Source organism: Stegostoma tigrinum, chromosome 1 (assembly GCF_030684315.1).
Source record: "Stegostoma tigrinum isolate sSteTig4 chromosome 1, sSteTig4.hap1, whole genome shotgun sequence".
NCBI classification, from domain to species: Eukaryota; Metazoa; Chordata; class Chondrichthyes; order Orectolobiformes; family Stegostomatidae; genus Stegostoma; species Stegostoma tigrinum.
Window position 1 is genome coordinate 83,613,272 of NC_081354.1, and position 27,605 is coordinate 83,640,876.

A 27,605-nucleotide genomic window follows, 5' to 3' on the forward strand; every position below is an offset into this window, starting at 1 on the left:
GAGGTCCAAAGGATTCCTTCAGTTTTTTCACTTCACCGCAGAACAAACGAGGCATAAAAGGAACTAGGTCAAAGCAAAGCCACAAGAATTGGATAACAAAAGTGTGGAGCTGGATGAACACAGCAGGCCAAGCAGCATCTCAGGAGCACAAAAGCTGACGTTTTGGGCCTAGACCCTTCATCAGAGAGAGGGAGTTGGAGCCTGGGTCCGGAGGACCCATGCAAGATACTCCCTGAAATCAACCTATGTTTATACGCCTGTCCAATAAACCTTATTGCTATTCACTCAACTGCATAAATCTTATCTATCATGATGGGTTACTTGAACTGTTAAACCACATAGACACGTCGAACAGATCCTTAGTTCTACACACTAAGGCATTTAGTTGTGCAGCTGCTATTGCCCGTTATGTACTTCTGGGCCATTTCAGGGTTGGTTCTTTTAAATGCTATAGTCTATGTAGAACACAGAACATACAGCACTACAGCACCTTCAGTACAGGCCCTTCAGCCCTCAATGTTGCGCCGACCTGAGAAACCAAACTGAAACCCATCTAACCTACACTATTCCATTATTATCCATATATTTATCAAATGACCATTTCAATGCCCTTAATGTTGGCAAGTCCACTACTATTGCAGGCAGTGTATTCCAAGCCCTTACTACTCTTTGAGTAAAGAACCTACCTCAGACATCTGTTCTATATCTATCACCCCTCAATTTAAACCTAAGTGCCCTCGTGCTAGCCATCTCCATCTGAGGAAAAAGGGTCTCACTGTTCACCCTATCTAATCCTCTGATCATCTTGTATGTCTCTACTAGGTCACCTCTTAACCTTCTTCTTTCTAACGAAAACAGCTTCAAGCCCCTCAGCCTTTCCTCATAAGACCTTCCCTCCATACCAGGCAACATCCTGGTAAATCTCCTCTGCACCCTTTCCAATGCTTCCACATCCTTCCTATATAATGCAGCGACCAGAACTGTACACAATACCCCAAGTGCGGCCGCACCAGAGTTTTATACACCTGCAACATGGCCTCCTGACTCCGAAACTCAGTCCCTCTACCAATAAAACCTAACACACCGTACGCCTTCTTAACAACCCGATCAACCTGGGTGGCAACTTTCAGGGGTCTATGCACATGGACACTGAGATCTCGCCGCTCACCCACACTATCAAGGATCTTACCATTAGCCCAGTACTCTGTATTTCTGTTATTCCTTCCAAAGTGAAGCACTTCACACTTTACCGCATTAAATTTCATTAGCCACTTCTCAGCCCATCGCTACAGTTTATCTGTGTCCCTCTGTAACCTGCAACATCTTTCCGCACTATCCACAACTCCAACTTTAATGTTATCTGCAAATTTACTGACCCATCCTTCTTCGCCCTCATCCAGGTCATTTATAAAAAATGACAAACAGCAATGGCCACAAAACAGATCCTTGCAGTTCACCACTAGTAAATGAACTCCAGGATGAACATTTCCCATCAACCACCACCCTCTGTCTTCCTACAGATAGCCAATTTTTGATCCAAACCGCTAAATCACCCTCAATTCCATGACGCCGTATTTTCTGCTATAGCCTACCGTGGGGAACCTTATCAAACGCTTTACTGAAATCCATATACACCACATCAACTGCTTTACCCTCATCCACCTGTTTGGTCACCTTCTCAAAGAAATCAATAAGGTTTGTGAGGCACGACCTACCCTTCACAAAACCGTGTTCACTATCCCTAATCAACTTATTCCTTTCTAGGTGATTATAAATCCCATCTCTTACAGTCCTTTCCAACACTTTACCCACAACCGAAGTAAGGCTCACTGGTCTGTAATTACCAGGATTGTCTTGCCAATTTCCCACCAATTTATACACCAAAGTTGCCCATGTACCGATTTTTTTTGATGGGGAGGGGAAAGAAAGTGAGAGTGAGAGCGTCATGGAGGTACAGATGCTGCGGAGGAGGAACCAATAATGAAAGTATAGGACCGCAGGTGAGATTCAGGGAATATATTGGACTGCACGACAGCCTGCTGTGATTTCAATTATTTCTATTTAAAATCAGACATGTGCACTTACTCGATGCAATTTATTTTTTTTTAAACTGGGCATGCTATCTAATCAACACAGCACAGTGCAGGTAATGAAGACAGATGGGAGTAAAAAACTTACACCAGATTGTTTTGTGATGGTGAATGAGCAATGTTCTCAAAATTATTCATTTAGAACTTCAAATCACAGATTAAATTATTATATAATTGAATAATTGGATCAAGACTTGCCAAAGTAAAATCTGCTCCAACGGAAGCATGCCATTTTACTTCAAGTTTTGTAATATCACAAATTAGAATCATAGTCTGATACAGAGGAAGATATCCCAGATATTCAGCCCAGCCCATCTGTTGGTTGTGTGAACTAATTAATCCCTCTTCTTTGTTCATTCCTCATAGCTCTGCCAAATCTTGCCTTTCATATTATTTAATTCCCTTTTGAAAATTGCTGAATTTGTTTCCAGCATTCCTTTAGACACAGCAATCCACAGATGCCCCCTGAAAGTTTCCTCAGTACCACTGGTGCATTTACCAATCACCCTGAATCAGTGTTCTTTAGTTGCCTAATCACTTTGCCACTGGAGAAGTTTTTTTTTAAAAAATAGCTCTTAAAACATTCAGAATACTGAAGACTTTCATCAAACCTACTTGAACCTACTCTGCTCCAAATTTCGACTCTATTTTAAAGAATATGACAGCAGAACATTGCAAAATACAGAGTATCAAAATCAGCATGGCTACGTGAAGGAGAAATCATGCCAAAATTTGTTAGAACTTTGGAGGCAGTATCAAGCAAGATAATGAGCAGATAGTAGACGTAAAGGAGAAAAACTAGAAGTGATCTGTTAGGAAATCCAAACAGTGTTCCTCAAGTCTACCTACTAGGATAATAGCCCATGGTGTTGGAGGTAGTCTACTGGCATAGACAGTGGACTGGCTAATAGGAGACACAGTTAGGATTGGGGGAGGGTGGCCAGGGGCCTGAGAAGAGAGAAGGTGACATTTTTAGGATGGCAACCCGCAACTAGTCGAGCGCCACAGGAAAATCAGTGCTGGACTATAAGTATTTACAATATACATCACTGACTTGGATGAGGAAAGTGAATGTATATTGTCAAGTAAAATGGAGGGGATAATTGGTGTAACCCTGTTAATAGAAATTCACAAAAGGATTTATTGCAGAAGGATCTTAAAAACAGAGAGTAGAATTAGTATGGATGGAGATAAGAAACAGCAAAGTGCAAAACAAAAATCACTCAAAGGAGTAATTTTCATACCCCCTAACAATAGCTATTAATCAAGAAATTAGAATAATTTGTAATAGAGGCAATACAATAAACATGGAGAAAAAAAATCATTATGTAGCCTGAGAGAGAACAAATTAGCAGGAGGATGAAGAAGTTAATGGAATGCGATCAAGATGGCTTCTTAGGGTAATGCAGCATAGAATCAAACAGGAGTCAAATTTTGATCAAAACTTGAAGTTCATCATTTTCAACATTGAAAAAGAGATCATCTTACAGAACCCTACAGGGGGTCCAAAAGCACAGTTTCCAGCATAAACAACTTCAATGCTTGCTGCATTGGAAAAACAAACGCTGCCATCCTGGCTACTGGTATTGGCATTTAAAAGGAGTTTGCCAGCATAGCAGTACAACTGCTGAAACACCACCTTATAAAAGTAGCTTCATGAAGTAGAAACCTGCACTACCCACACTCAGGTGTAATAACAGTGGTAAAATTTGGACAATCAGATTTTAACCTCATTATCCTACTATATTAACAAAGACCGCTCATGGACTAAAAAAGAAAGGGCTTAAAATAGCTGTAGTGGTCATCTGATCACAAATTAAGGCAAGCTTCTTGAGATCCATGTGGAACAAACAAAAGCATGTGCATTGAAATTACCATTTTTATCAAAAGACAACAAAACCAGACAACTGAATCTGCACCAAGAAACACATGCTTTCTCTAAAACTGTGGCAATTTCACATATTTGGAGAATAATGGACAATGAAGCTAGATTCTGGAATGCACACACAAATATTTCAACATCTGCTTTTAAGCAGCAGAGCAGAGAAAAGAGAGATTCACAACTGCAGAACCTGGAAGCCTTGCTCTTTACCTCGGTTCCTTCTCACCTTGGCAGATATTAATGAAAATGCAATTTGGGAAAACAACATTGAAAACTCAAAAATATTTATGGTACAAGTCAACAATTACTGATTGTGGCCACTTTTAAAATCTAAAGCAAAGACTCTGAGGACTGCTGAACTGCATAACCGTCATTTTATTCCATTATGTACCAGCCACATTCCACTTTTAAACTTGTTATTAGTGTTTGATGTCATGTTGTTATTTTTCTCAGAGTTCCATTTCCTTTCCATTCAAGGATATTTTGCTAATTGGTTCCATAATTTTCTAACAAACCACTTTTTAATTGATTGTAACAGTTGCATTCTAAAAATTAAAACCAATTGTTGCTACAGACCAAGAGGAAGTTTAAATAACAGAATGGAGTTGATTTGACCTTTTGCCTGATTGTAACACAGACCCCAGCATTCCTGGTTTTACATCTCTCAATACCCTTCATCTGGCCCATGAGCCAGCTGTCATAAACTCCTGGCATCCAAATACAGAGGGTATGGTTTGAGGCTGAGCCTGAGTCTTTCAGCAGAGTTGCTCCAAGGTCCCCTCCTGTGATCTTCTCAGTCGACAGTCAACATCCTTCTGGTACCCATGCTGCATTTGGAAGCACATTGCAAAAAGCTCATGGCAGAGGCATATGGAAGACAAACACTGAAGCAATGCATAAAAGTCACGAGTTTCATTTCATGCATTTGAATTAAATAATTAATTTTTGAGTTTGGATGTCCATTTGATTATAGTTTTCATTTCTGTGGTGAAGTGAGGAAGGAAGTCAGTACATATCAGAAAGGAGATTCACTGATGATCAGCGAGAGAGCGAGGGATGGAGGGAATGAGAGGGCAAGGGGGCCCGATTAGTGAATGGGAAGGTGCAGTTAAGGTTCTAGTCATGAATAATCTGATCACAGGGAACCCTGCCAGAAAGGGCTTCTGGGCACTGGGAGCTACAACAGCAGGTCAATGTTTCATAGAGTCACTGCCATTCTACTCAGCTAATGCTTCAGCAATCCTATTGATCTGTGAAAAAACAGATTGCCCTTCCAACTTCTCCTCAGCTTTACACCCAATAGTCAGAAGTTGCACGACACCATTATAGTCCAACAGGATTATTTGGAATCACACAAGCGCAGGTGTACCTGTTGGAATATAACCTGGTGTCATGACATTTGACTTTGTTCACCTCAGTCCCACACTGGCAATCCCACATTGTAACACCCGATAGCAAGTGGTAAGAATCAATCCCTCAAATGACTAAACTGTGTAGCAAACTGCAGACAACCACAACCACTGAGATTTCCCAGCAACTTTGTTTTTGTTCCTGATTTATAGCATCTGCAGTTCTTTCGGTTTTTATTTAGGACCACTAGGGATCATGGTAGCACACGAAACCACAGCCACACTACAACAAACATTCACACGGGCCAAAGACCCCATACCCATGACATGCAGAACCAACATACTATACAAAATAACTTGCAATGACTGCAACAAACATTAAATTGGCCAGACCAGAAGGAAACTAGCCATCAGGATACATGAACACCAGCTCGCAGCAAAATGACACGACCAACTTTCCCTCATCTCAAGTTTTTGAGCTCCTGAGATGCTGCTTGGCCTGCTGTGTTCACCCAGCTTCACACTTTGTTATCTTGGATTCTCCAGCATCTGCAGTTCCCATTATCTCTCCATCCACAGGCCATGTAGTTTTGGATCAGAACGGTGGAGGTAAAATCCCTAGAATTATTTAAAGGGATAACTGGGAATTCAACACAGCAGGCCTTGGTTCTCTTGGCTGGATAAACAATATGCACCAAATTGTCATTCTCATCCAGCAGGATATTGTGGAAGGAAAGAAAAAAGTACAAAATCTCTACATTTTTAAATGATAGATCAAGAAATTTGATTTAAGTACAGGATTTTTTTAAACTCCCCCTCTTAGAGTATGAAAGCCATTTGGTTTTTATTGCAGAGAAGGATTTTGATTAGTTTGCTTTTACTTTCTAAGCCTACATGTTTCCATTTTACATACCTGGGCCTCTGCTGGTGCATTGAATTGGGACTGTCAATAAAATTTCCCAGCTGGCCTTCCTGACCTGCCGCTGTGCCACAGGGCAGGTAAAGCAAAAAGAGGTCTGTCCAGCCCCATGCATGTCTTAATCAAGGCTCTTAAAGCAACCAACACCTGGTCTCATCTTTGAAAATGACAACAGGAGGGAGGTCAGAGACAAGGGAAATAACTCAGCTTACCCAGCTCAGATATTAGGAAGGACATAATGGATGGGGATCTTCCATTACTGATTTCCTTTCTCAATTGTGCCCCCTTCCACAAACAAGCAGAGGGGGTCAGATCCTCATCCTTGTGCTCTCTTCTTTCCAGCCTCCTCCCACCAGTGCCATCCTGTAATTCCTCACCCCACTCTCCCCATCCACCTCCCGGAACTTCTTCTGAGCTCACTAATATTCATTACGCTTGTCCCCATCCTTACCCCAACATGGATTCTGGTGAAGGTCCACTGTCCCAGTCATGGCCACCATCCCCAGATTGTCCAGTGAGCTTAGTGGCAGTTGTGGTGTTAAATGGCTGCGGTTTAGCCAAACTCAGCTCGAATGTATCCCCTGCTGAATCTACCTAACAGAAACCTCACCACTCATTAAAATTCTTGGCGGCACTACAAGTTATGAGCACACGAGCCCAAAAGCCAGTACAATGAATTCTCAAAAAAAATTATAAAAACAAAAAATGTCTATGACATCAAAATAAAGAACAAATCTTATCTCACTATTGTGCGATTTTGAAAAAAGCTTTCCTCAGTTCCTGCTATATAATTTATGTGTCGGTTATCAGCATTGATATGTCACAAACTCATTGCTGCAGAAGGTCATACATGCAACAGCTATGTTCATGGCAAGCTTCAGGAAAGATAGGTGCAAAGTGCATAATCATTAGTTCAGAATTAGATGGGGTCGGGGGTGTACAACACTCTAATGGCACCCATCATATAGCACATTGGGGACAAAGGGAAAGAACATGCCAAACTTCCTTGGATGTGCCCTTATGTGCTGATGTCTTATTATGAAATAGTACAGAAAACATTCAAGCAGCTCCAGCCCCCATTCAAATGAATGAAACTCATGAACTTCTAGACTTTATACATGCTTTCTCAACACAAACTTTGGGAGATTTCAACCTCAAAAAAACTGAGCAGGTTTTCAGGGAAGTAGGTGATCAGAAACAAGGAAATTGATGGTGTGTTGAACACCAGTTCCAACTGCTGGTTTCGTATTTAACTGGAGCACCTTCATCTCTGTGCAGGAAAGCCACCAATGGAGAGGTGAGTTGTCAACTTAAGTATGCAGGTCACCGTGAGCTATTTTCTTCAGGGTTTTCGGCTTTAACATGGGTGCATGGGTTTGTGCTCCTTTATCCTTGCACAGCTCAAGCAAAGAAACTGTCACCTCTGGAATGCATCAGTGCAAGGGTTTTTGCTAACAGGACCATAGAGAGCTTTCACTAATTTAAAGATGGTTTTCACTTTGTCAGGAATATGACCTTTGAGATTTTCAGTTGCTTGCATTGTGTTTAGGGTGTATGTTCTCTACTTTCTCCCTGTTAGAATCATGGCTGCCAACTTAGTCATTTGGTTGGTGGTCAGGGAAAGGCCAGTGCAACTGCAAGTGATACAGGTGGCAGATACACAGGAACATCAACCTTTGCAGTTGCCCTATCCATTTGGATGACAACAATGGCTGCAGGGTAGATGACCTAACTGACCATCTCATGATACAGGGAGCTATTCGTGTTTCTTTTTATTTGGGGTGTGGGGAAAAGAGACAAAAAAGCAACGTTACTGTAATAGTGCATAGTCTGGTGGGGGAGGTTTGACATGATGCTGTTCTCTGCATCAACAGTCCAGAAGACAGTGTTGCTTGCCCTAGTGCAGGGTTCAAGACATCTGCTCAGGCTGCAGAGGGAAGGTATGGATCTAATTGTGGTGATCCACGTAGGCACTATTGACACAGGCAATTTGACAAGAAAAGCTCTGCACAGTATTAGGAGTTAGGCACCAAATTAAAGAGAAGGTAATAATCTTTGCATTGTAACATGAGCCAGATGCAAACTGAGATAGCATAAACAAGAGAAAGGAAGCAGGGCTCAAGCGCTGGTGTGGGAGGAGAAATTCTGGCACCAGACTATAAAGAAAAATTAATAAGAGGGTCAACTGTTCAACCTCTCAAACCTGTTCTGCCATTTAATATCACCGCTGATTCAATCCTCTTGTACCTTCCACATAAGCCTCGAGTCCCTTACTGGTTAAGAATCTCTCTATCTCAGCTTTAAAATACACAAAGACTCTGTCCCTACAGTTCTCCTGCATTGGACAAATTGGGGCTGTAGGGTTGAGACAGTTTAGACTTGAGCCTTATTGATACCCGTGTTCTCGTGAACTATACCACAATGGAAGCAGAAGTATAAGGCATTTTAAATCAAAAAGGGGACAAGGGATCAAATTTGGGAAGACGTAATAAATCAGCTCAAGAGGCAAAGCAACAGAGAAAGATATTAACGTGGGAAATTATGATAAGACAATATTAGGAAGGGATAAAGAGCATAAATGTAGAATAAGTCAACATTTTAGGCTACAGGTTACAAAAATAATAAAAAAAAACTAAAGTCTGGATATCTGAATTATGTAGCATTAAAGTAAAACATAGATGCACTGATTGAGCAAATAGAAATAAGCATGATCTGACAGCCATTACAGAGACACGGCTGTAGGATAACAGATTGCAACCTGAATATTAAAGAATACTGGATGCTCAGGAAAGACTAAGTTAGGAAAAATAGAAGGTGGTTCAGTTAATTAATGATTTAGCACAATCAAGAGGGATGACCTAAATTCAGGAAATAATTATGTAGAAACTGTATAAGCAGAGATAAACAACAATAAAGGCAGCAAGTCACTTGTGGGAGTGGTATACATGCCTTAACAATAATCATATGGTAGGATAGAATATAAAAAGGAACTAATAATGGGAGCCTGTTGGAAATGAAATGCCATTATCATGAGGATTTTACTCTAGATAATTTAGGCAACATTAGCCTGGATAAAATAATACCTAGGATATTACTGGGATAGCTTCTTAGAATGCATGTTCTGGCTCCAACCAGAAAGCAGACCACAGGGGGTTTGGTTCTGCTTTAATGCAATATTGCGTTCCTGTGCAATATCATGTTATAGACAAACAGTTGTGGTAAAGAAATCGCAGGGCCTATGGGAAAAGCAGGGTTGGGACCGACCAACAAAAAAAAAGTTAAAAATCACAAAAAAACACTCAACAACCTAACACAAAAGGATAGCATTGTTTGAATAAATGCTTAATTCATATCTAGTAATTAAATAAAAGTAAATTTAACACCTTAGCTTGAAAAATGGTCGAGATGACGGTGATGGGGGAGGCGGTTTTGGGGTTGATCTGTTGTTAATGCAGGGACTGAGAGTTGTTGTTGTCGTCATCATCAAAATCGCCTTCACGTGCAGTTGTGGTTTCAGCATTAGGGTGAAAAACAGTTAATCCCAGAAGTGTTAGCTGTGGTTCATTGTCTTTTGTTTCGAGGAGGTGAAAATATCACTACCTTTAGAAAGCTCATCAATGGTGGAAGATTGGCTTGGCGCATTATCCAGGATGAGGAGAATCTTGAAATACAATTTTTTTTTCCCTGCAATACTGTCTGAAAACGTTGATGTTTTGGAAGATGTTAAGTCAGAAAAAATTTGCGCGTCACCCAACCTATTTTTCTTGACCTAAACTGGATGCCTAGAGTAGAGTTAAGGTAACCTTTCAAGGCTTGTGGGTTAGCAGAGTGGTACAGCACCACAGGCTTACACATTAAGTCTCCACTGGCATTGGCACCCAGCAGGACAGTGACATGATCCTTTGCCACCTTAAAGCCTAGCACTTCATTCATAGAAATATAGGTTCTTGATGGCATTTAAATAGGTCCTGTCCAAGTTGAAAATTTGATGCAAGTTGCAGCCTTCAATTAACTTTTTTTAAGCTATAGGAGGAAGTGCCAATCGCATGGTCCATGTCTGCTTCACCACAACTTTACATTATAAATAGCATAATTGGTTTTAAGCAAATCAGCCACTGCTAGCACTAAAAGCAGGCACATCTGCAGGATTTTCAGTTTTTGGTAGATCTTCATAAATTGATCGAGCTTTCGTTTTTAATAGCAAGAAGGGTGGTCCCAGATCCCTTTCTCGTTTGATCTTCTATCCACATACTTAGAAGCCAATCCATCTCAAGTTCCTTTGTCTGTGACTTCACAGATTTGCTAGCACTCAGATTTGTTCCAGCAATACAGCTTGCTTTAGTCTTTGCTGCATTGCCTCTAATGATGCAGATCTTAGACTCCTGTATTCCTGTTCTGCAAACGATATCACATTCTCTCATTACACTCAAAATACTTCATAACATCTAGTTTCTCTTCCAGTGTTATGGTTTTTTTAAAAAAAACATTTACCACCTTCAATTCTTCAATTCTAAGCACCAGGATGCTTCTTGCTAACACTCTCATCACATTGTCCTCACGTTTCTCCATGGGTAACCCAGCAGAACTTGCAATAAAATGTACTGAACCTTTCACTGAAAGCATGATGATCACGAGATGCTGGTGCAGAGACACTTTCAGCACTGACATTGTTTCATGTGCTTTAGCTCTGAGCATGCACCAATGTGATGTCAATACATACTCCTCTGCGCACTGGTGGAATCGCATTAGAGTCAATACAAGTTCATGTTTTAGAAGTAGCATTTCCCCTATTCATCAGTTGCATTATAGCCAACTCAAGTTGTCAGAACATCCATTATAGCATAACTCCCAAAAAGTAGGCCTGACAGTGCAGATTGGATGAATTAAGGATGGCATGGTGAGGCCCCCACAAATGGGAGCCCCAGATGCTCCCACAATGCACAACTTAGTTATTCTGCATCAGTTGGGAACAGCTTTCTGTACTCACTTTGTACATCCATCCCCTTCCATACAAAATACTAGGAACAACGAAGCATCCCTATCACAATCAACCACTGCTCCACCTCAACTGTTGTCTCACCATTTGAGGAAAAAAAAAGCAATATAACATTATATTAAATACCCATATAGACATGCTTGTGCAATCACACAATTTTAACTTGTGGTAGAAGTTGAGAAGGTCGAGTTGACTGGGGTTTCCTGCACTTTGGTAAAGAGCTGGAAAGTCCTTCTGCACATCAGTGGGCTGCTGAATGACCGAACTTAATCGGAATCTAAAGTGTTGTTTACGACAACATTCAAGACATTGGGATCCAGCTATTTGGGATGTTGTACTGAGTGCGGCATTCTAATAACTCTTTCCAGGGACATGGACAAAGGCCTGGAGACATCATGCAACTTATGTTTGAGATAGGCTTCTTCAAATCTTTTTCCAAGAATGCATTGTCCTACTGAAAGGCCAACCTGAAATCTTCACATTTCTGACAACTGTTCCAAATTCGCCCACAACCATCAAGGCCCAAGCAGCTGTATCCAGCAATTCAGAGCTTGGAAGGTGCTGTGCTCTGCACTGGGAGTTCTCCACTTCTGGCCCTGTCAGCACTACGTGCTCTTGGTAATTCTTGCGTCACAGGTGACCAGGTGAGAAACCCAACCAGCTGTTCGACTAGTCACACTGAGCTGTGCTCATTTGAATGGGGTGCGCCTGGGTCTGTGACGGTACATTTTCAGAGAGAGTGACCTTGTCGAAGGGTGTTTTTTTGTTCTTTTCCCACACCTCCTTTGGTGGGACGCTTAATAGGCCCCAAGGGAAAAGACAGATGTAATTTGGAACTGTCACAAGGTATAAAGTGTTAAGTCACCATGCACATTATATATTTCACTGCTTGTGGACACCAAGTCAAAATGATAAGTATTGTGTGCCACGTGGCTAAGAGGTTTACCATTCTGTCACCAAGTAGCTGGGAGGTCCCCCATCTCCAAAGGTAATGCATCTCCTCCAAAATCTTCACTCAGTATGGACTTTTAATCAGATGGACCAATGGGCTAAGGGGTGGTGGATGGAGTTTAATATAGGTAAATATGAGGTGCTACAATTTGGTATGACAAATCAGGGCAGGACTTGCACACTTAGTGGTAAGGGGAGCTTGCTGAACAAAAAGAGACCTTGGAGTGCAGGTTCATAGTTCCTTGAAAGTGAAGTCCCAGGTAGAAAGGATAGTGAAGAGGGTGTTTTGGTATGTTTGCCTTTATTGGTGAGTGTATTGAGTATAGGAGTTGGAAGGTCATGTTACAGCTTGACAGGACATTGGTTAGGCCACTTTTGGAATACTGCATGCAATTCTGGTCTCCCTGCTATAGGGAGGATATTGCTAGGGTTGGAGTGTATGAGCTATAGGATGAGACTGAATAAGCTTGGGCTATTTTCCCAGCGCACCAGAGGCCGAGGAGTGAACTTAGAAGTTTATAAAATCAGGAGGGATGTGGAGAGTGTGAATAGTCAAAGTCTTTTCTCCAGAACAGGGGAGTTCAAAACTAGAGGGCATAGGTTTAAAGGTGAGAGGTTAAAAAATTTTTTTAAAAAAAGACGCTAGGGGTAACTTCTTCAAACTGAGGGTGGTGCATGTATGGAATGGACTGCTAGACGAAGTGGAGGAAGCAGACACAATTATAACAGTTAAAAAAGGCACCTGGAAGGGTATATGATTAGAAAGGGTTTGAGAGAGACATGGGTCAAATGTTGGCAAATAGGACTAGATTTGTATAGGACATCTGGTCAGCATGGACGAGTTGGACCAAAGGGTCTGTTTTCATGCTGTACATCTCTATGATTCTATGGCTGTATTACTTTGAAGTCAAATCCAAACCAGGAGGAGCTGGGGTGATTATATTTCTTGCACTGAGCAGATTAGTCAATGCATATAACAAGACCAAGATATCCCATTTGCTCCCTACATTGATAGTCTAGACAACAAGATTGAAGACACTCTCAAGGTATTTCAGTTTGGCATAAGGCAACATGAGTAGCTGTAATTGGCAACTGCTGAAGATAAGCAATTACATAAACAGAGTTGCAAAGACTATTATCCAAGGTTAACTCGACAGTACGAAAAAGGAAGCTTAAAAGGAAGCTTGTGAGAACATTTGCTCATCTGGTCACACGGAGATAAACTCTGTACATCACAAGTAATTTTCAACCAATACAAAAAGTATTATGCCAAGATATCATGGCCATGTGATGAAAACACAAGACAAGACACGACACAAGACAGCTATCATGAGAATCTGTGTACTGGCCAGGGATGCATGTCAGGATATCTAGTGTCTGGTAATTGCTTGTGAGGCATGCCAAACATCCCAAGCCTAGCAGCCGAGGGGGCTTCAATAGAGACGGTGTTGCTTCCATTCCTTGAACAAAAATAGAATTGACTTAATCAGTGTAAGGAGAAAATTATATTCTGTGAAGTATCACTTCTCCAAATATCACACTGTTCAATGACTTTGTGACACAAGTAGTATTACTACAGCTGGAGTAAAGACCACCATTTAACAGCTTATTCAGTATGCTGGAGTGGACGGTGTTTGACAAAGGACTGCAGTTTGCAGTTCACTGGCAAAGCATTCTAAGACACGTGCCGAGTGGGAACTGACCCAGACAACATCACCACCCCACTATCCATGTTCATACAGTCTAGCAGAATCTATGGCACATACCATCAAATCTATGCTCATCAAGCAGCAAAATTTGATTTTCTGCATTTCCTCATTGCTAAGAGTTTTGTTCAACATTGATGGAGAAGGGACTGTCAAATCCAACACAACTGAAGTTTGAAGTTTGGAAGGCAAGTGTGAGCAACCTTGTCTAGCAACTAATTGTCTAACCGCCAACCGTCCAACCAGAATCAGAGGACATTCTTCTTCAAATGACAGAAGGAAGTGGAAGAACTGCATGACCAAATAAAAAAAGATTGACAACTACCATAACTACATACTGGACAAACAGCAAGAATCAGAAATCCTGCCACAAATACCAGGAAACAGCAAAGGTTTAAAGATAATGCAGTCAGTTCAGGTAATTAGCGATCATGCTGTTACATTTCAACAGGTACATAAGCTCCAAAAGATGATGATTTTAAAAAGGCATTTGGACATGTGCATGGCTAGGAAAGGTTTAGAGGAATATGGGCTAAATGCAGGCAAATGGAACTGGATTAGCTTAGGAAACCTGGTCAGCATGGATGATTTGGGCTTAAGGGAATGTTTCTGCGCTGTGCGATTCTGTGACTCGAGTGACATCAAATGGAATTTCAAGTTTGAAAAACAAGTGAAAAATAAAACTTCACCCTCTTCCAGCAGCACAGTGACTCAGTGGTTAGCACTGCAGCCTCACAGCACCAGGGACCCGGGTTCGATTCCAGCCTCGAGCAACTGTGTGTTGAGTTTGCACATTTGTCCACGTGTGTTTCCTCCAGATGCTCCCATCTCCTTCCCAGCACAACAACGTGCAGGTTAGGTGGACTGGCCTTGTTCAATTGCCCATGGTGTTTAGGGATCTGTAGATTAGGTTGGGTTACAGGGAAAGGATAGGGGAATGGGTCTGAGTGGGATACTCTTGTGGGTCGAAGGGCCCGTTTGCACACTGTAGGGATTCTATAAACATTCTATGGTGGTTGAATGATGACAGACTTCTTTGCCAAACGCAAACCAAAAATTACCCATCTTTCCAAATGGGCGTACAATCACTAGCTCAGAACAAATTGCCCAACCTTCAAAATGCTGTGTTGAATTGACAACATATACCTATGTACAAAATGACCATCTGTTGAGATTTAATTTTCTTTAGGAAAACGGACATGTTTTATTGTCTTGCAGATATGGAATATACGTTTAAGGAAACGCTCAAGCTATCATCAGGGTTTCAGACTTCATTTAAAGGAGTTCTCTTGCAGCATAACATGCTGAGGGAACCATGCTTCAGAGTATCTAAATTTGTTAAATTAAGCCCAGGCATTCAAGTGCCTAAGAGTGTATACCAGAAGCTGAAAAAAGGTTTTATGAATCCTTTAATACTATGTGACACGTGTTATACATTCTTGTGTTATTGGAGGTAACATTAAAAGTTTCACACCATGAAACCTGAAGAAGACCAGCTATAATATCTCGTTAAGTTCAAGAGATGTGCTGTCACTACAAGGCATCAAAAACACAGCAGTGACACACATCAACAAGAGGCACAGAAATAGTTCACACCCATCCAGAGAAAGGCAAGTCTCAAGTCAGCACACACTTTCCTCCTTTAGTACTAATGCTACTTCTCCAACATAGCAACAGCCAGTATAGAAACTATTAGGATACACAGTAAAAAAAAAGTTTACATCATGCCTTTGACAATCTCAGCACATTTCAAATCAATAAATTACTTTTTGAAGTGTAGCCAATTTTGTGCTTAGCAAAGATCCAGAAGTCAACAAAATGTTACTGACCAGATAACTATTTTAGTTTCGTGAGTGACGTGGTGACCCAGACAAAAAACAAGAACCCCTTGCTCTGCTACAGTGTGTTAGGATTTTTTAATTTCTCTCTGAAAAGACATCTGAGCCTGGTTCAATAACTCATCTGAAAGATGCCACCTCTGGCAGCATAAAGCCCCTTCTTAATCTAGACTGACACTTCAGTAATGTATGTACTAAAGTCTCCGTAGCTTGAACTGCTAACTGGTAAGATCGTTAGCATTAAGTCATGGTAAACAGAGTTCATGGGCAAGTACGGAATGCAAAACAAACATTCACTAAACATCAGTGGGAAAGATACCTTTTCATCTGACACTGAACATATCCTTTCTCAATCGTGCCATTTATGGCGACTGCTGACAATCATGAGCATGTGCTTATGGCTTGTGTTGAACTAAAGCAGTTTTCCTTAAACAATCTAGTGACTTGCTCAGCCACTTCAGAGGACACTTGAGACAAAAATACTGGTGAAGTTGCAATTGGGCAGATAGAGATATTATTACTTAATTGAGGAACAAGTTTGCACTGCAGTTGCAGTGGTTTAATACTTTATTCCATTTATTGTGGGTTTGATATGAAACTCCACATAGGCTTTTAAAGTGCTAATTAACTGCAGTTAATCTATATAGTTTATTTTCATTGCAGTTAATTATCACATTGCTGGGATATGAAATTGTCACCAAGCTATTTTGAAAATATCATTTCTAATCACATTCAAATAAAATTACATAGCAAACATGGTAATTATGACATAGATTGGAGCATCTTAGAAATTATAGGTACTTGAACAATGGATATTAATCATCAGTATGTGATCAATCCAGTCTAGTAGATTGAATCTATTTTTAGTCAAATCCATGAGTATTTAGAATCATAGAACTGTACAGCATGGAAACAGATCAGATAACCTAAATTAATCTAGTCCCATTTGGCAGCATTTGGCCCATATCTGTCTAAACCCTTCCTATTCACATACCTCGACAATTGCCTTTATAAAATGTTGTAATTGTACTAGCCCCCACCACTTCTTCTGGTAGTTCATTCCATACATGCACCACCCTCTGCATGGAAAAGGCTGCCCCTCAGGTACCTTTAAATATTTCCCCTCTAATCTTAAAATGTATGCCCTTCAGTTTTGGACTCCCCTATTGAGGGGAGAAGGCCTTGGCTATTCACGCTATCCATGCCCCTCGTGATTTTGTAAACTAAGGTCCCCCGTCAGTCTCCAACAGTCCAGGGAAAATAGCCCCAACCCATTTAGCCTCTGCCTACAGCACCAACACTTCAACCCTGTCAACATCCTTGTAAATCTTTTCTGAACCCTTTCCAGTTTCACAATATTTGCTATTTTTTCTATAGCAGGGAGACCAGAACTGAACACAGTATTCCAAAAGTGGCCTAACCAATGTCCTGCACAGCCATGACATGAGTTCCCAACTCCTATACTCAATGCACTGAACAATAAAGGCAAACATACCAAAACACCCTCTTCACTATCCTTTCTACCCGGGACTCCACTTTCAAGGAACTATGAACCCGCACTCCAAGGTCCCTTTGTCCAGCAACGCTCTCCAGGACCTTACCATTAAGTGTACAAGTCCTGCCCTGATTTGCCTTACCAAAAAAAATGTAGCACCTCACAATCCAAATTAAACTCCATCTGCCACTCCTCAGCCCATTGGCCCATCTGATAAAAATCAGATTTTACCGAGGTTACCTTCTTAGCTGCCCACTGCGCCACCAGTTTTGGTGTCAGCTGCAAACATACCAACCATACTTCTTATGTTCACATCCAAATCATTTATATAAATAACAAAGCACATTTAAATATGAGTGAACTTCTCTACCCATTGTGTTTAAAAAGTAATAAGATTTTGTACAAATATGGGAATGCATTTTTACCATTCCACAAAGAAATGCCAACCCAAGGATCAAAAACAAAGTTGCTGGAAAAGCTCAGCAGGTCTGGCAGCATCTGTGGAGGAGAAAACTGTTAACATTTCGGGTCCGTTGACCCTTCCTTAGAACTGACGGTGGCTGGGAAAACGTCAGTTTATATGTAGAAAATAGGGAGATGGGTGGTAGGGAGTAAATGATAAGATGAGCCCAAAGAGAGAGAAAGACAGTTGGACAGACAAAGGAGTTGCTAACGATCAGGCCGGGAGAGTGAACAGTTGTTAATGGGGACTGTTAGTGGCTAAAACAGGGGGCGTGTAGTGGCAGGCTATATGGTAACAAGGCCTGGTGTGTGGGGTGGGGGCTGGGGCATGGGGGAGTCTAGGCCCTAACTTATTGAACTCAATATTGAGTCCCGACGGCTGTAGGGTTCCCAAGCGGAAAATAAGGTGTTGTTCCTCCAGCTTGCGTTGGGCTTTACTGGAACACTGTACAAGCTGGAGACAGACGTAAGGATATCCCATTTTAGATCTACTCCTATCTAAAATGCCACTGCATTCTCAGTTATACACTAAATAAAAGAATATTATCTGCAACATTGATCTATAGTAAATTCAAAACTACAGAAAGTCAGAACCAATAATTTTCTGCTGTTGTAGTCTTTCCACTTTGCAATAAGCAGAAAAATTCCAGTTGACAACTAGCCTACAGCAAACTAATTTCCAGCTTCAATGAACTGAAAATTAAATACCGTGTTTATCTTCCTAACTCCTGCCATTTGCTGTCTGTTGCTCTATTTTTGATTGAATCAGTTTTTTTTGGGTGGCTTACTGCAGCTTTCACTGAGTTGACAGGCTTGTTTTTTTTAAAACAATGATTTGTGGCTCTTTTTGTTTAAAAGTTAATTTGCTGGATTCTAAATTTGAGTAATCATATTTAGTCACAAAGATCACTTCAGTCATTCTCCTGAAAAAGTTAGCTTTCAGAGTATTGTTAAAATATTATTTGCATGCTGATACTAAACAGGGGAGGCATCAGCTGACCAAAGTTTGCTTTTATGTCAACAGAATTGTAAATTGCAACAGCGGCATACCAACGGGGTGGCTAGGACCACTCCTGGCTAGATCTCCCAAAGGCATCCTGAGCAACCACTGACATTTTGGCTGTAGGGCAAGATATAAACAAATGTAGTTTTCTTTTTCAGCAGGAGATCTGGAAAAAGCACATTTTTTTTAGATAAGAACACACACAAAAAAAAGAGGAGCTGGATCAGGTCATTAAGTCTCTCAATTCTGTTACACTATTTAACAAGGAAAAAGCTGGCTAATTCTCAGTCTTAACTTTACTTACCCATCCAATCTCCATATTGCTCCATTCTCTTCATGTCCACATATTTATCTATAAGCCTCGATTGTCTAAGCCTTTCTTTGCAAACCCCACTCGTCATATTTGTTTTGTTCTGCTTTCATCTAGACAAACTCCTCCACTTTCCTCCCAAAATTGTCGTACGCTGGTCTTGTGTTATTTAATATTGATTGGTTTGTTTATTTGTGTAGCCTTACCCTGATCCTCACTGTTTTGTTCCTTTGATGACATAAATGCTTCTCTTACATTAACAGTCATCTCATGCTGTGATTTTGTGTTACGATGTTCAGAAGCTTTCACTTAATTGGCAAAACAAAAGGTAATTATATATTGAAGGGACTTAATTGGTTTTCGGATAAGGCTGTTTGGCAATTATTCCTTCTGTCAGGTTGCCTCCAGGAAATGCACACAGGCAGAAGCGTCATGAAGCAAGCCCAATTTGTGTCTTTCAGGATCAATTTGTACACCTGGCTTCAAAGCTGCCACCATGCAACTGGGAAGATTTCAGCCATTTTGTTCCGTCCTCACTGCTTACCTCAGCACTTAGCTTTGTATTGGCAAACATGAGGGATGGGAAATTCTTGTCAGGGTGTCAGCCCTGTTTCCTTAAAGCATAGTGTGCCAGCAGCTACTTCCTGCACTGCCTACACACATTCAATCAGGGAAAGGAGGAGATCTGGAGGGAAATTCCACTTCCCCCCCCAAACCCCAAACAAAGGGTACCCCACAGGGCAGTGCATGTGCACCATCCTAGCATCCCAGTTCCCAACTGGCTGCTGCATACGCCGGAATATCACATTTTCATCACAGGTTAGGGCAAATAATTCATCACTCGCTGTGCTGGATTTGCCACTATTGGCCAGGTGTCATAGCACAAACATCTGGCAACTGAAAAGCAAAATTTGCAGGGCCATCTCCACGAATCTTCACATCAGTGTACTAAAGTGAGGTATTGAGTTTTAGGACAGATGACATTATGGTATGATGTGATGGAGGTGCATAAATTAAAGGATGGGATGGAGCATCTGGACTCCAGCAATTGAGAGTCTAGAATGTATAACCATTCTGATATTCTTTACATTTATAGATATCACATTATAGGAAAGCTGGCAATACGTTGGAGAGAGTGTGCAGAAACGATATGCTAGAATGAAGTTTCTAATACCTGGAATCCACTAAAAAAAAGGATAAAAATTAGCTCTGTCCTCCCCTAACGAAGGTGGCCAAGTGGAGAACTGATAGAGTTTTGTGTGTGGGCTGGACAGTAGACAGGGAGAAACTGAGTCGGTTTCTAAAAAGAACACTTTTTAAGAAAGGTATAAAAGAGGGAAAACAAAGGAATTGCAGACCAGTTAGACAGTTAACATGCATGGTGGGGAAATAGTTGAAGACTATAATCAGGGATGGTGCAACTGAAAATTTAAGGCATCCAGTTTGTTAATCGCAGAGATCCAGTATGAATTGATGACAGGTAGGTCATGCCCAAAGTTCACTGAAGTTTTTGAAGAGGTGACTAAGATAGTGGATGTTCCTTATATGGACTTCCTGAAGGCATTCAGTTAAGCATCTCACACAAGAGACTGCTAACTAGGTAGAAATCTTTGAAAGAGGGACAAATTACTGAAATGGCTGGGAAACAGATTGAGTGGCAGGTGACAAAAGATAGAAATAATGGGTACATATACTCAACTGACAAGAAGTGACCAGTGGTATCCCAAGGATGTGATGTTCAGTATTAACATCATTTAGTGCTGACTTGTGTAATGAGGTAGAAAGTCAAACTCACTGATGATACAAAGTTAGGTAGCAATGCAGAGATTCTAGGTGATAGCCTATCAATATCTCTTTGTAATTTCATGCTAAGTGAATAGGCAGATAAATAACAGATGGAGTTCACTGCAAGAATATGAGGTTATCCATTTTAGACCGAAAAAAAAAGATAGATCAGGATACTTTCTAGATAGTATGAAGTTGAATACAGTGAACGTCCAAAGGGAATTAGAGGTTCAGGTGCATCACTCTTTAAAATGTTACAAATATGGGTAGAAAATAACCAAGAAAGCCAATGGAATGCTGGTCTTTCTACAGAGAGGACTGGAGTAGAAGGACGGAGAAGTTATGTTGCAGCTATATAAAACCCAGGTTCGTCACCACTAGGTGTTGTTCTAAGGACCAAACTGAAGGGATGATATTTTGGCCTTTGCAGGAGTACACCACAGATTTACAAGAATGACACCTGGATTTCAGGGGTTATGTTACAAAGAGTGATTAGACAAATTAGGCTTGCTTTCTCTAGCATTTAGAAGGTTCAGCAGTGATCAGTTGGAGCACTGAGATATTTAACAGGAAAATACAAGGTAGATAAAGGTAAACTATTTTCACTGTTTGGGGATTCTAGAACTAGAGGGCATAGTCTGAGAATTAGATTCAGACCGTTCAGAGATGTTAGTGAGAACTTCTACACACAAAAAGGGTGCTACGTGTTTAGAACTCTCTTCCACAAAAGGCATTGAATGTTGGATCAGTTTTTAAACTTTAAATCTGAGATAGATACATATTGTGAAGCAAAAAGGTATTAAGCAATATGGGCAAAAGCCAACAGATCAGCCATGAATTCACTGATTGGTAGAACAGGCTCAAGGAGATGAATGTCCTGCTCCTTTTCCTGCACAGATTTAAAAGTGATGTGCAACAAAGCAACGGTGACATGAGTAAAACATTTTGGTCCAGTAGACATTGAGAGTTTGGAAACAATGCCTGGAAACATGGATTCAGGTTTCAACAGCGGTGTTCAAGATGGCATTGGATTTTTTTGGGCATAAAATATAGTGCACAGAGACATGGAGGGAATGAAGGAGAATGGCTCTCTATTATAGAGCTGGTGAAGGTACAGTGGGCAGAATAGTCTCCTTTTGCATTGTAATAAAGCTGCGATCCTGTTAAATGTGGGAAATTCAGGACAAACAGCTAGAAATCCTTTCCTACAGAGAGTTAGTGGCATGTGGAATAAATCACTAGTGTTTGTGACTGGAGCACTTTTTCCAACTTTTTAGCATTTACTAAAATTAATTAAAAGATTTTTCAAATATGGAGACCTATACAAATTAGATCACTGCTCTTATGCACAGTCCAATTGGCTGGACTGACTGGCCTGTTTCTGCATGATAATTCTTATAATTCAATATTCACTCAGGCCAGACTGGAATTTGCTAATTACAACATTGGGATTTGTCATTCCGGACATCAGAACTGGGACTATGCACAACTCACACTCCTTGCTATTTTCTACCCAATTGTCATAAAAATCTAAAGTGCCAAAAGCACATGTGGAAAACCCACTGGATTTTGAAGCAGGGGAAGATGATTTTCATTGTCAGCTGAGACAGGTTTCACCAATGCAGCAAGTACAAGCAGCATAAGCTCAATTAAAAATAAAGTCCTATGTGCAAATACTGAAGCTGCGTATATCTACCAGGACGCCCCACTACTAGGCGGTGCCACGTGCTTTAGAGAGGTGACTGAACTTCTCAGTTCAGAGAAATTTCTTGCACACATTCTCCACCAGGCCAAAAGGGAATGAGTGGAGGTGTTCTTTCCTGAAGATTACACCAGGAGATGCCTCTCTCCCCCCACAATTCCCTCCCCTAAACCAGTCCAAGGCAACCTGAATGGAAGTGGCAAAGAGAGAGAGAGACAGAGACAATGAGCAGCCATGGGGTCATCTGCTGCACTTGGGACCAGTGCTGGAACCAACTGAATGACTTCCCCTTTACAGATCAGAGCCAGGGTCCATGTTACATCTTCAACAGGAGTTTATCTTGTGCTCTTAAACAATGTATAATCCTGCATGAACAGCTAACCCAGAAGAGTGAATACATGGTCAGTCTTAAATGACAAATGGAAATTGAGGCCAAATAAGAGACTATTGCTTTTGTGTGCACTTGCACGCAACACGTAAAAGTGATCCCCAGATCCATGATGGGGACACACGCAGCCTTAACAGTCACTTGAAAATATCAGTACCACTCACTCATTTTGCCATGCAGGACCAGCAGACACAATTCAGGCAGAGGAGAAAATGGTGCTGACCTCAGATCCTTCACTGCAGCCTCACGGGAAGTGAGGGAGCTTGTTAGCAATGAGCAGTGAACATGAAACACTGCAGACCGGCTAAGAGCAAGGTGGTGGCAACCAGCCTGGCATATGGTGAAGTTCTCAAACTATGATCATCCTTAATAGGATTCTTTTTGTTCTCCACTACAAATCATCACGTTCAAGGGCGGGCCATAGCCCCAAGACAACAACCTAAAGACCACTTATTGCCGCAGAGAACAGGTGAAGGCTGTTCTCAGATCAGCAAATGCCAGGGTTTAATCAAATGGTTGTCAGCTCATTCTTCTGACAATTGAAGAGCTGTTAGAAAGAACAATATTGCTAAAAAGGGGATTAAAGTCTTCAGATGCTTCATACTAGATCATTGGATAAATTGTTATTCTGCATTATTGAATGCTAGCCTCATGACATCCAGAGCTAATCCTTCACAGACTCTTGTATTTCTTTGATTTATTCCTTACAAATTAATCCATACAACCAGTCTGGCTGTATGGAAGTTTTAGCAACACAGGTCCAAAAAAATCACAAAAAAACAATGTCTGCAGAGATCACCAGATTTTACGCTGACAGTTAATCAGTACATATAAAGGCCTGTCTTGCCAATAAGAAACTTGGTCAGTAGATGCATTGATGTCTCTGATTCATATGAATACTTCATGAATTGAAATGTTAGTTGTTGGCTGGGCAACACCCCAACCAGAAAGCACCATGCTTTCAGTGTTACTGCATGAAGGGTAATCAGCTGCCAGCATATTGACTGGAAACATCTTCCAAAGATGCCATTAACCATAACCAGGAGGTCCTGACTGCAAAATATTTTCAAAGGGCGCTGTGGAGCAAAAATCTGATGACACTTTCAGCTATTGTGGAACAGTCTGGCATTTCCAATGATTTTCATGGCACAGCTGCCATGACACTGTCTAAGCAGATTTACTGGTTGCAATGCCTTCTAAACTATCCCAAGTGAATGTAGAATATTAATCCTGCCACTCTGATAATTGTGATTACCTGCTCGACTTTCAATTTCACTTGGGTGCAAGCTTTCTGCTCCCAGTGCTTTCTGCACAAGAACAAGTCATTCACTGATGATCATGTGTAGATGTCAAACCCCACCATTTGATTCTGTATTACACTGGAAAACAAAACTCCCCATTCAAAATATGCTAAACATTGGAAGGTTTAGGCCAATTTATTGTGAACATTTGCTTACTTCATTTAGCATGGCTGAGATTTCTATTCCCTTATGTGTTTTCTTTTGTTGGCTTAAAGAAACCTTCCTCCCACAGGCAAACCTTTGCTCATTTAGATAACAGCATATTTGACGCTTAGTGGCAGCGATGTCCTGACTTTTAGCAGATTTCATGCATGCATTTTATGCCCTACTAAACCCTGTGATATTTGATTTTCAATGAAACTGGTTGACTTATTTACTATGTTATGTATTTGAAACAGAATATTCATGCTTGGGACTAAGAATTACCTACAAGTAAACAGCCTACAAAATTGGAAGCACTTCAGCCAAATATGTTTTATTCTATGAATGTTTTGCATTTTCATCTAGTAAAATAATAGATTTTGCATAATCCAGTAACATTAGAAAAAATTATACCAATATTCTATCTGCATGGAGCCTACACATTCTCCCTGCGTCTGCGTGGGTTTCCTCCAGGTGCTCTGGTTACCTCTCAGCCTAAAGATATGCTGGCTAGGTGGATTGGCCACGCTAAATTGGCCATAGCGTGCAGGGATGTGCAGATTAGGTACGTTATATGGGGATGCTCAGAGGATCGGTGTGGATTTGTTGGGCTGGAGGGCCTGATTCTAACGACTGGTATCCAATTTGCTCTCAGTGTATTACAGTGCGGAATTTGAAGGATCTGAAAAAAACCAGAAATTTCTTTTTCCAACTTACACTGTTGTTTAGTCATGGCAGCAATTTCAGAATTTTAACATTTAAATTTAGAAGAGACTTCATGTTCAATAAATGTTTTATTTCACTTGTCGAGTAAATGCTTCTCCTGGATTCTCTTAAAAATTCAAATATGCAAGGTTCATCCGAAAATACCTGTTATGACAAACCTCTTGTTATCCATTTGTCAATTATTGCTTGTTGACATTCTATTACAACATAGAACAGAACATTACAAACAAGAACAGGCCCTTTGGCCTACCATGTCAATGTCTACTGTCATGTCATTTAAATTATTCCAATTTGCCTGCACATGGTCTATATTCTGTGCTCTTTGCTGGCTTGTGTGTCTAAATGCCTCTTAAAATGGTGTTATCATATCTGCTTCTACCAGCTCCCCTAGCAGCATGCTCCAGGCAGCTATCCTCTGAAAAAGAAACTTCCCTTTCCCAATACCTTTAAACTTTCTCCCTCTCACCTTAAACCTATTGTCTCTTTCACCCTGGCAAACAGGCTCCAACTATCCAATCACCTCAATTTTATATACTTCAATCAGGTTGCCCCTTAGCTTCACATATTCCAGAAAAACAACCCAAGTTTGTCCAACTTCTCTGTAATCCAGGCAACATCCTGGTAAACCTCTTCTGCACACTCTCCAAAACCTCCACATCCTTCCTACGGTGTGGTGAGCAGAGCCACACACAACACTCAGATTTTGGTCAGGCCACATTTACTAAGGTCAAGCCGGACTTGCCAACTTTATACTCAATGTCCCGACTGAGTAGGTTTAAAAAGGCAGTTCTCAATTTCCCAGAAAACTAGTAAACCTAAGGATCGAAAGGATTTAATAAAAAAAGTCACTAAGAATTTGGTAAAAATGCTTTTGCATCCATAAATGGTTTACTAAAGAATTTGTATCTCTAGTTAAGCGGAAGAGGGAGGCTGTGACGATGAGACGAGATGGTTCAGATGAGGCAATGGAGAGTTACAGATTAGCTAGAAAGGATTTAAAGTGAGTTAAAAAGAGCAAGGGGGGCATATGAGCAGACATTAGCAGGTAGAATAAAGGAGAACCCTAAAGCTTTTTATAGGTATGTGAGGAATAAGAGGATAACTAGTGTTGGAATAGGGCCAGTCAAAGACAGAAGTGGGAAGTTGTGTGTGGACCCTGTGGAGATTGGGAGGTCCTAAACAAATATTTCTCATCTGTTTTCACTCAGGAAAAGGAGAATATTGTAGAGGAGAAGACTGAGTTACGGTCTACTAGAATTGAAAGGATTGGGGTTAGTAAGGAAGACGTGTTATCAATTCTAAAAGGTGTGAAGGTAGATAAATCACCTGGGCCGGATGGGATTTTTCCGAGGATTCTCTGGGAAGCTAGGGAGGAGGTGGCGGAGCCTTTGGCCTTGATCTTTGAGTCCTTATTATCTACAGGTTTAGTACCAGAGGACTGGAGGATTGCAAATGTTGTGCCCTTGTTCAAGGAGGGCAGTAGAGATGACCCAGGTAATTATAGACCTGTGAGCCCTATGTCTGTTGTAGGAAAAGTTTTGGAAAGGATTATAAGAGGTAGGATTTATAATCATCTAGCAATTTGATTGGAGATAGTCAACATGGATTCGTCAAGGGCAGGTCGTGTCTCACAAACCTTGTTGAGTTTTTTGAGAAGGTGACCAAGCATGTGGATGAAGGTAGGGTAGTTGACATCGTGTACATGGACTTAAGTAAGCCTTTGATAAGGTTCCACATGGTAGGCTATTGGGGAAAATATGGAGCTGTGGGATTGAGGGAGATTTAGCATTTTGGATTAGAAGCTGGCTTTCTACAAGAAGGCAAATGGTGGTGGCTGATGGAAAATATTCAGCCTGGAGCCCGGTCACTAGTGGTATGTCTCAAAGATCTGTTTTGGGACCACTGCTGTTTGGCATTTTCATAAATGACTCGGACACAGGCATAGGTGGATGGGTTAGTAAGTTTGCAGATGACACTAAAGTCGGTGGAGTGGTAGACAGCGTGGAAGAATGTTGCGGGTTGCAGGGAGACTTGGATAAACTGCAGAATTGGGCTGAACGGCGGCAAATGGAGTTCAATGCAGGTAAGTGTGAGGTGATTCACTTTGGGAAGAATAATAGGAAGGCAGAATACTGGGTCAATGGAATGATTCTTGGTAGTGTGGATGTACAGAGGGATCTTGGTGTTGATGTACATAGATCCCTGAAAGTTGCCACCCAGGTTGATAGTGCTGTTAAGGCGGGTTACTGTGTTTTAGGTGTTATTGGTAGAGGGATTGAGTTCCGGAGCTGTGATGTCATGCTGCAACTGTACAAAATGCTAGTGCAGCCTCATTTGGAATACTGCGTGCAGTTCTCGTCGCCCCATTACAGCAAGGATGTGGAAGCATTGGAAAAGGTGCAGAGGAGATTTACCAGGATGTTGCCTGGTCTGGAGCACAGGCCCTATGGAGAAAGGCTGAGGGACTTGGGTCTGTTCTCATTGGAGAGAAGGCGGCTAAGAGGGGTTTTAATAGAGACATACAAGATGATCAGAGGATTAGATAGGGTGGACAGTGAGAG

The 27,605-nt window shown here is 41.1% G+C and overlaps 1 protein-coding gene across 6 annotated transcripts in view; it reads right to left on the reverse strand.

Moving 5' to 3' along the window:
* LOC125459720 (protein FAM184B-like) overlaps window positions 1-27,605 on the reverse strand; it is a 169,848-nt gene that overhangs the window by 94,626 nt on the left and 47,617 nt on the right. Inside the window, exon 1 of one of the 6 annotated variants that reach the window (XM_048546501.2) lies at window positions 18,996-19,056. The exons of the other annotated variants lie outside the window; for them this stretch is intronic. Coding sequence (XP_048402458.1) covers window positions 18,996-19,010 — 15 coding nt within the window. The 5' untranslated portion in view covers window positions 19,011-19,056. Of the gene's footprint in view, window positions 1-18,995; window positions 19,057-27,605 lie in introns of those variants that run through there. 6 annotated transcript variants of the gene reach the window in all.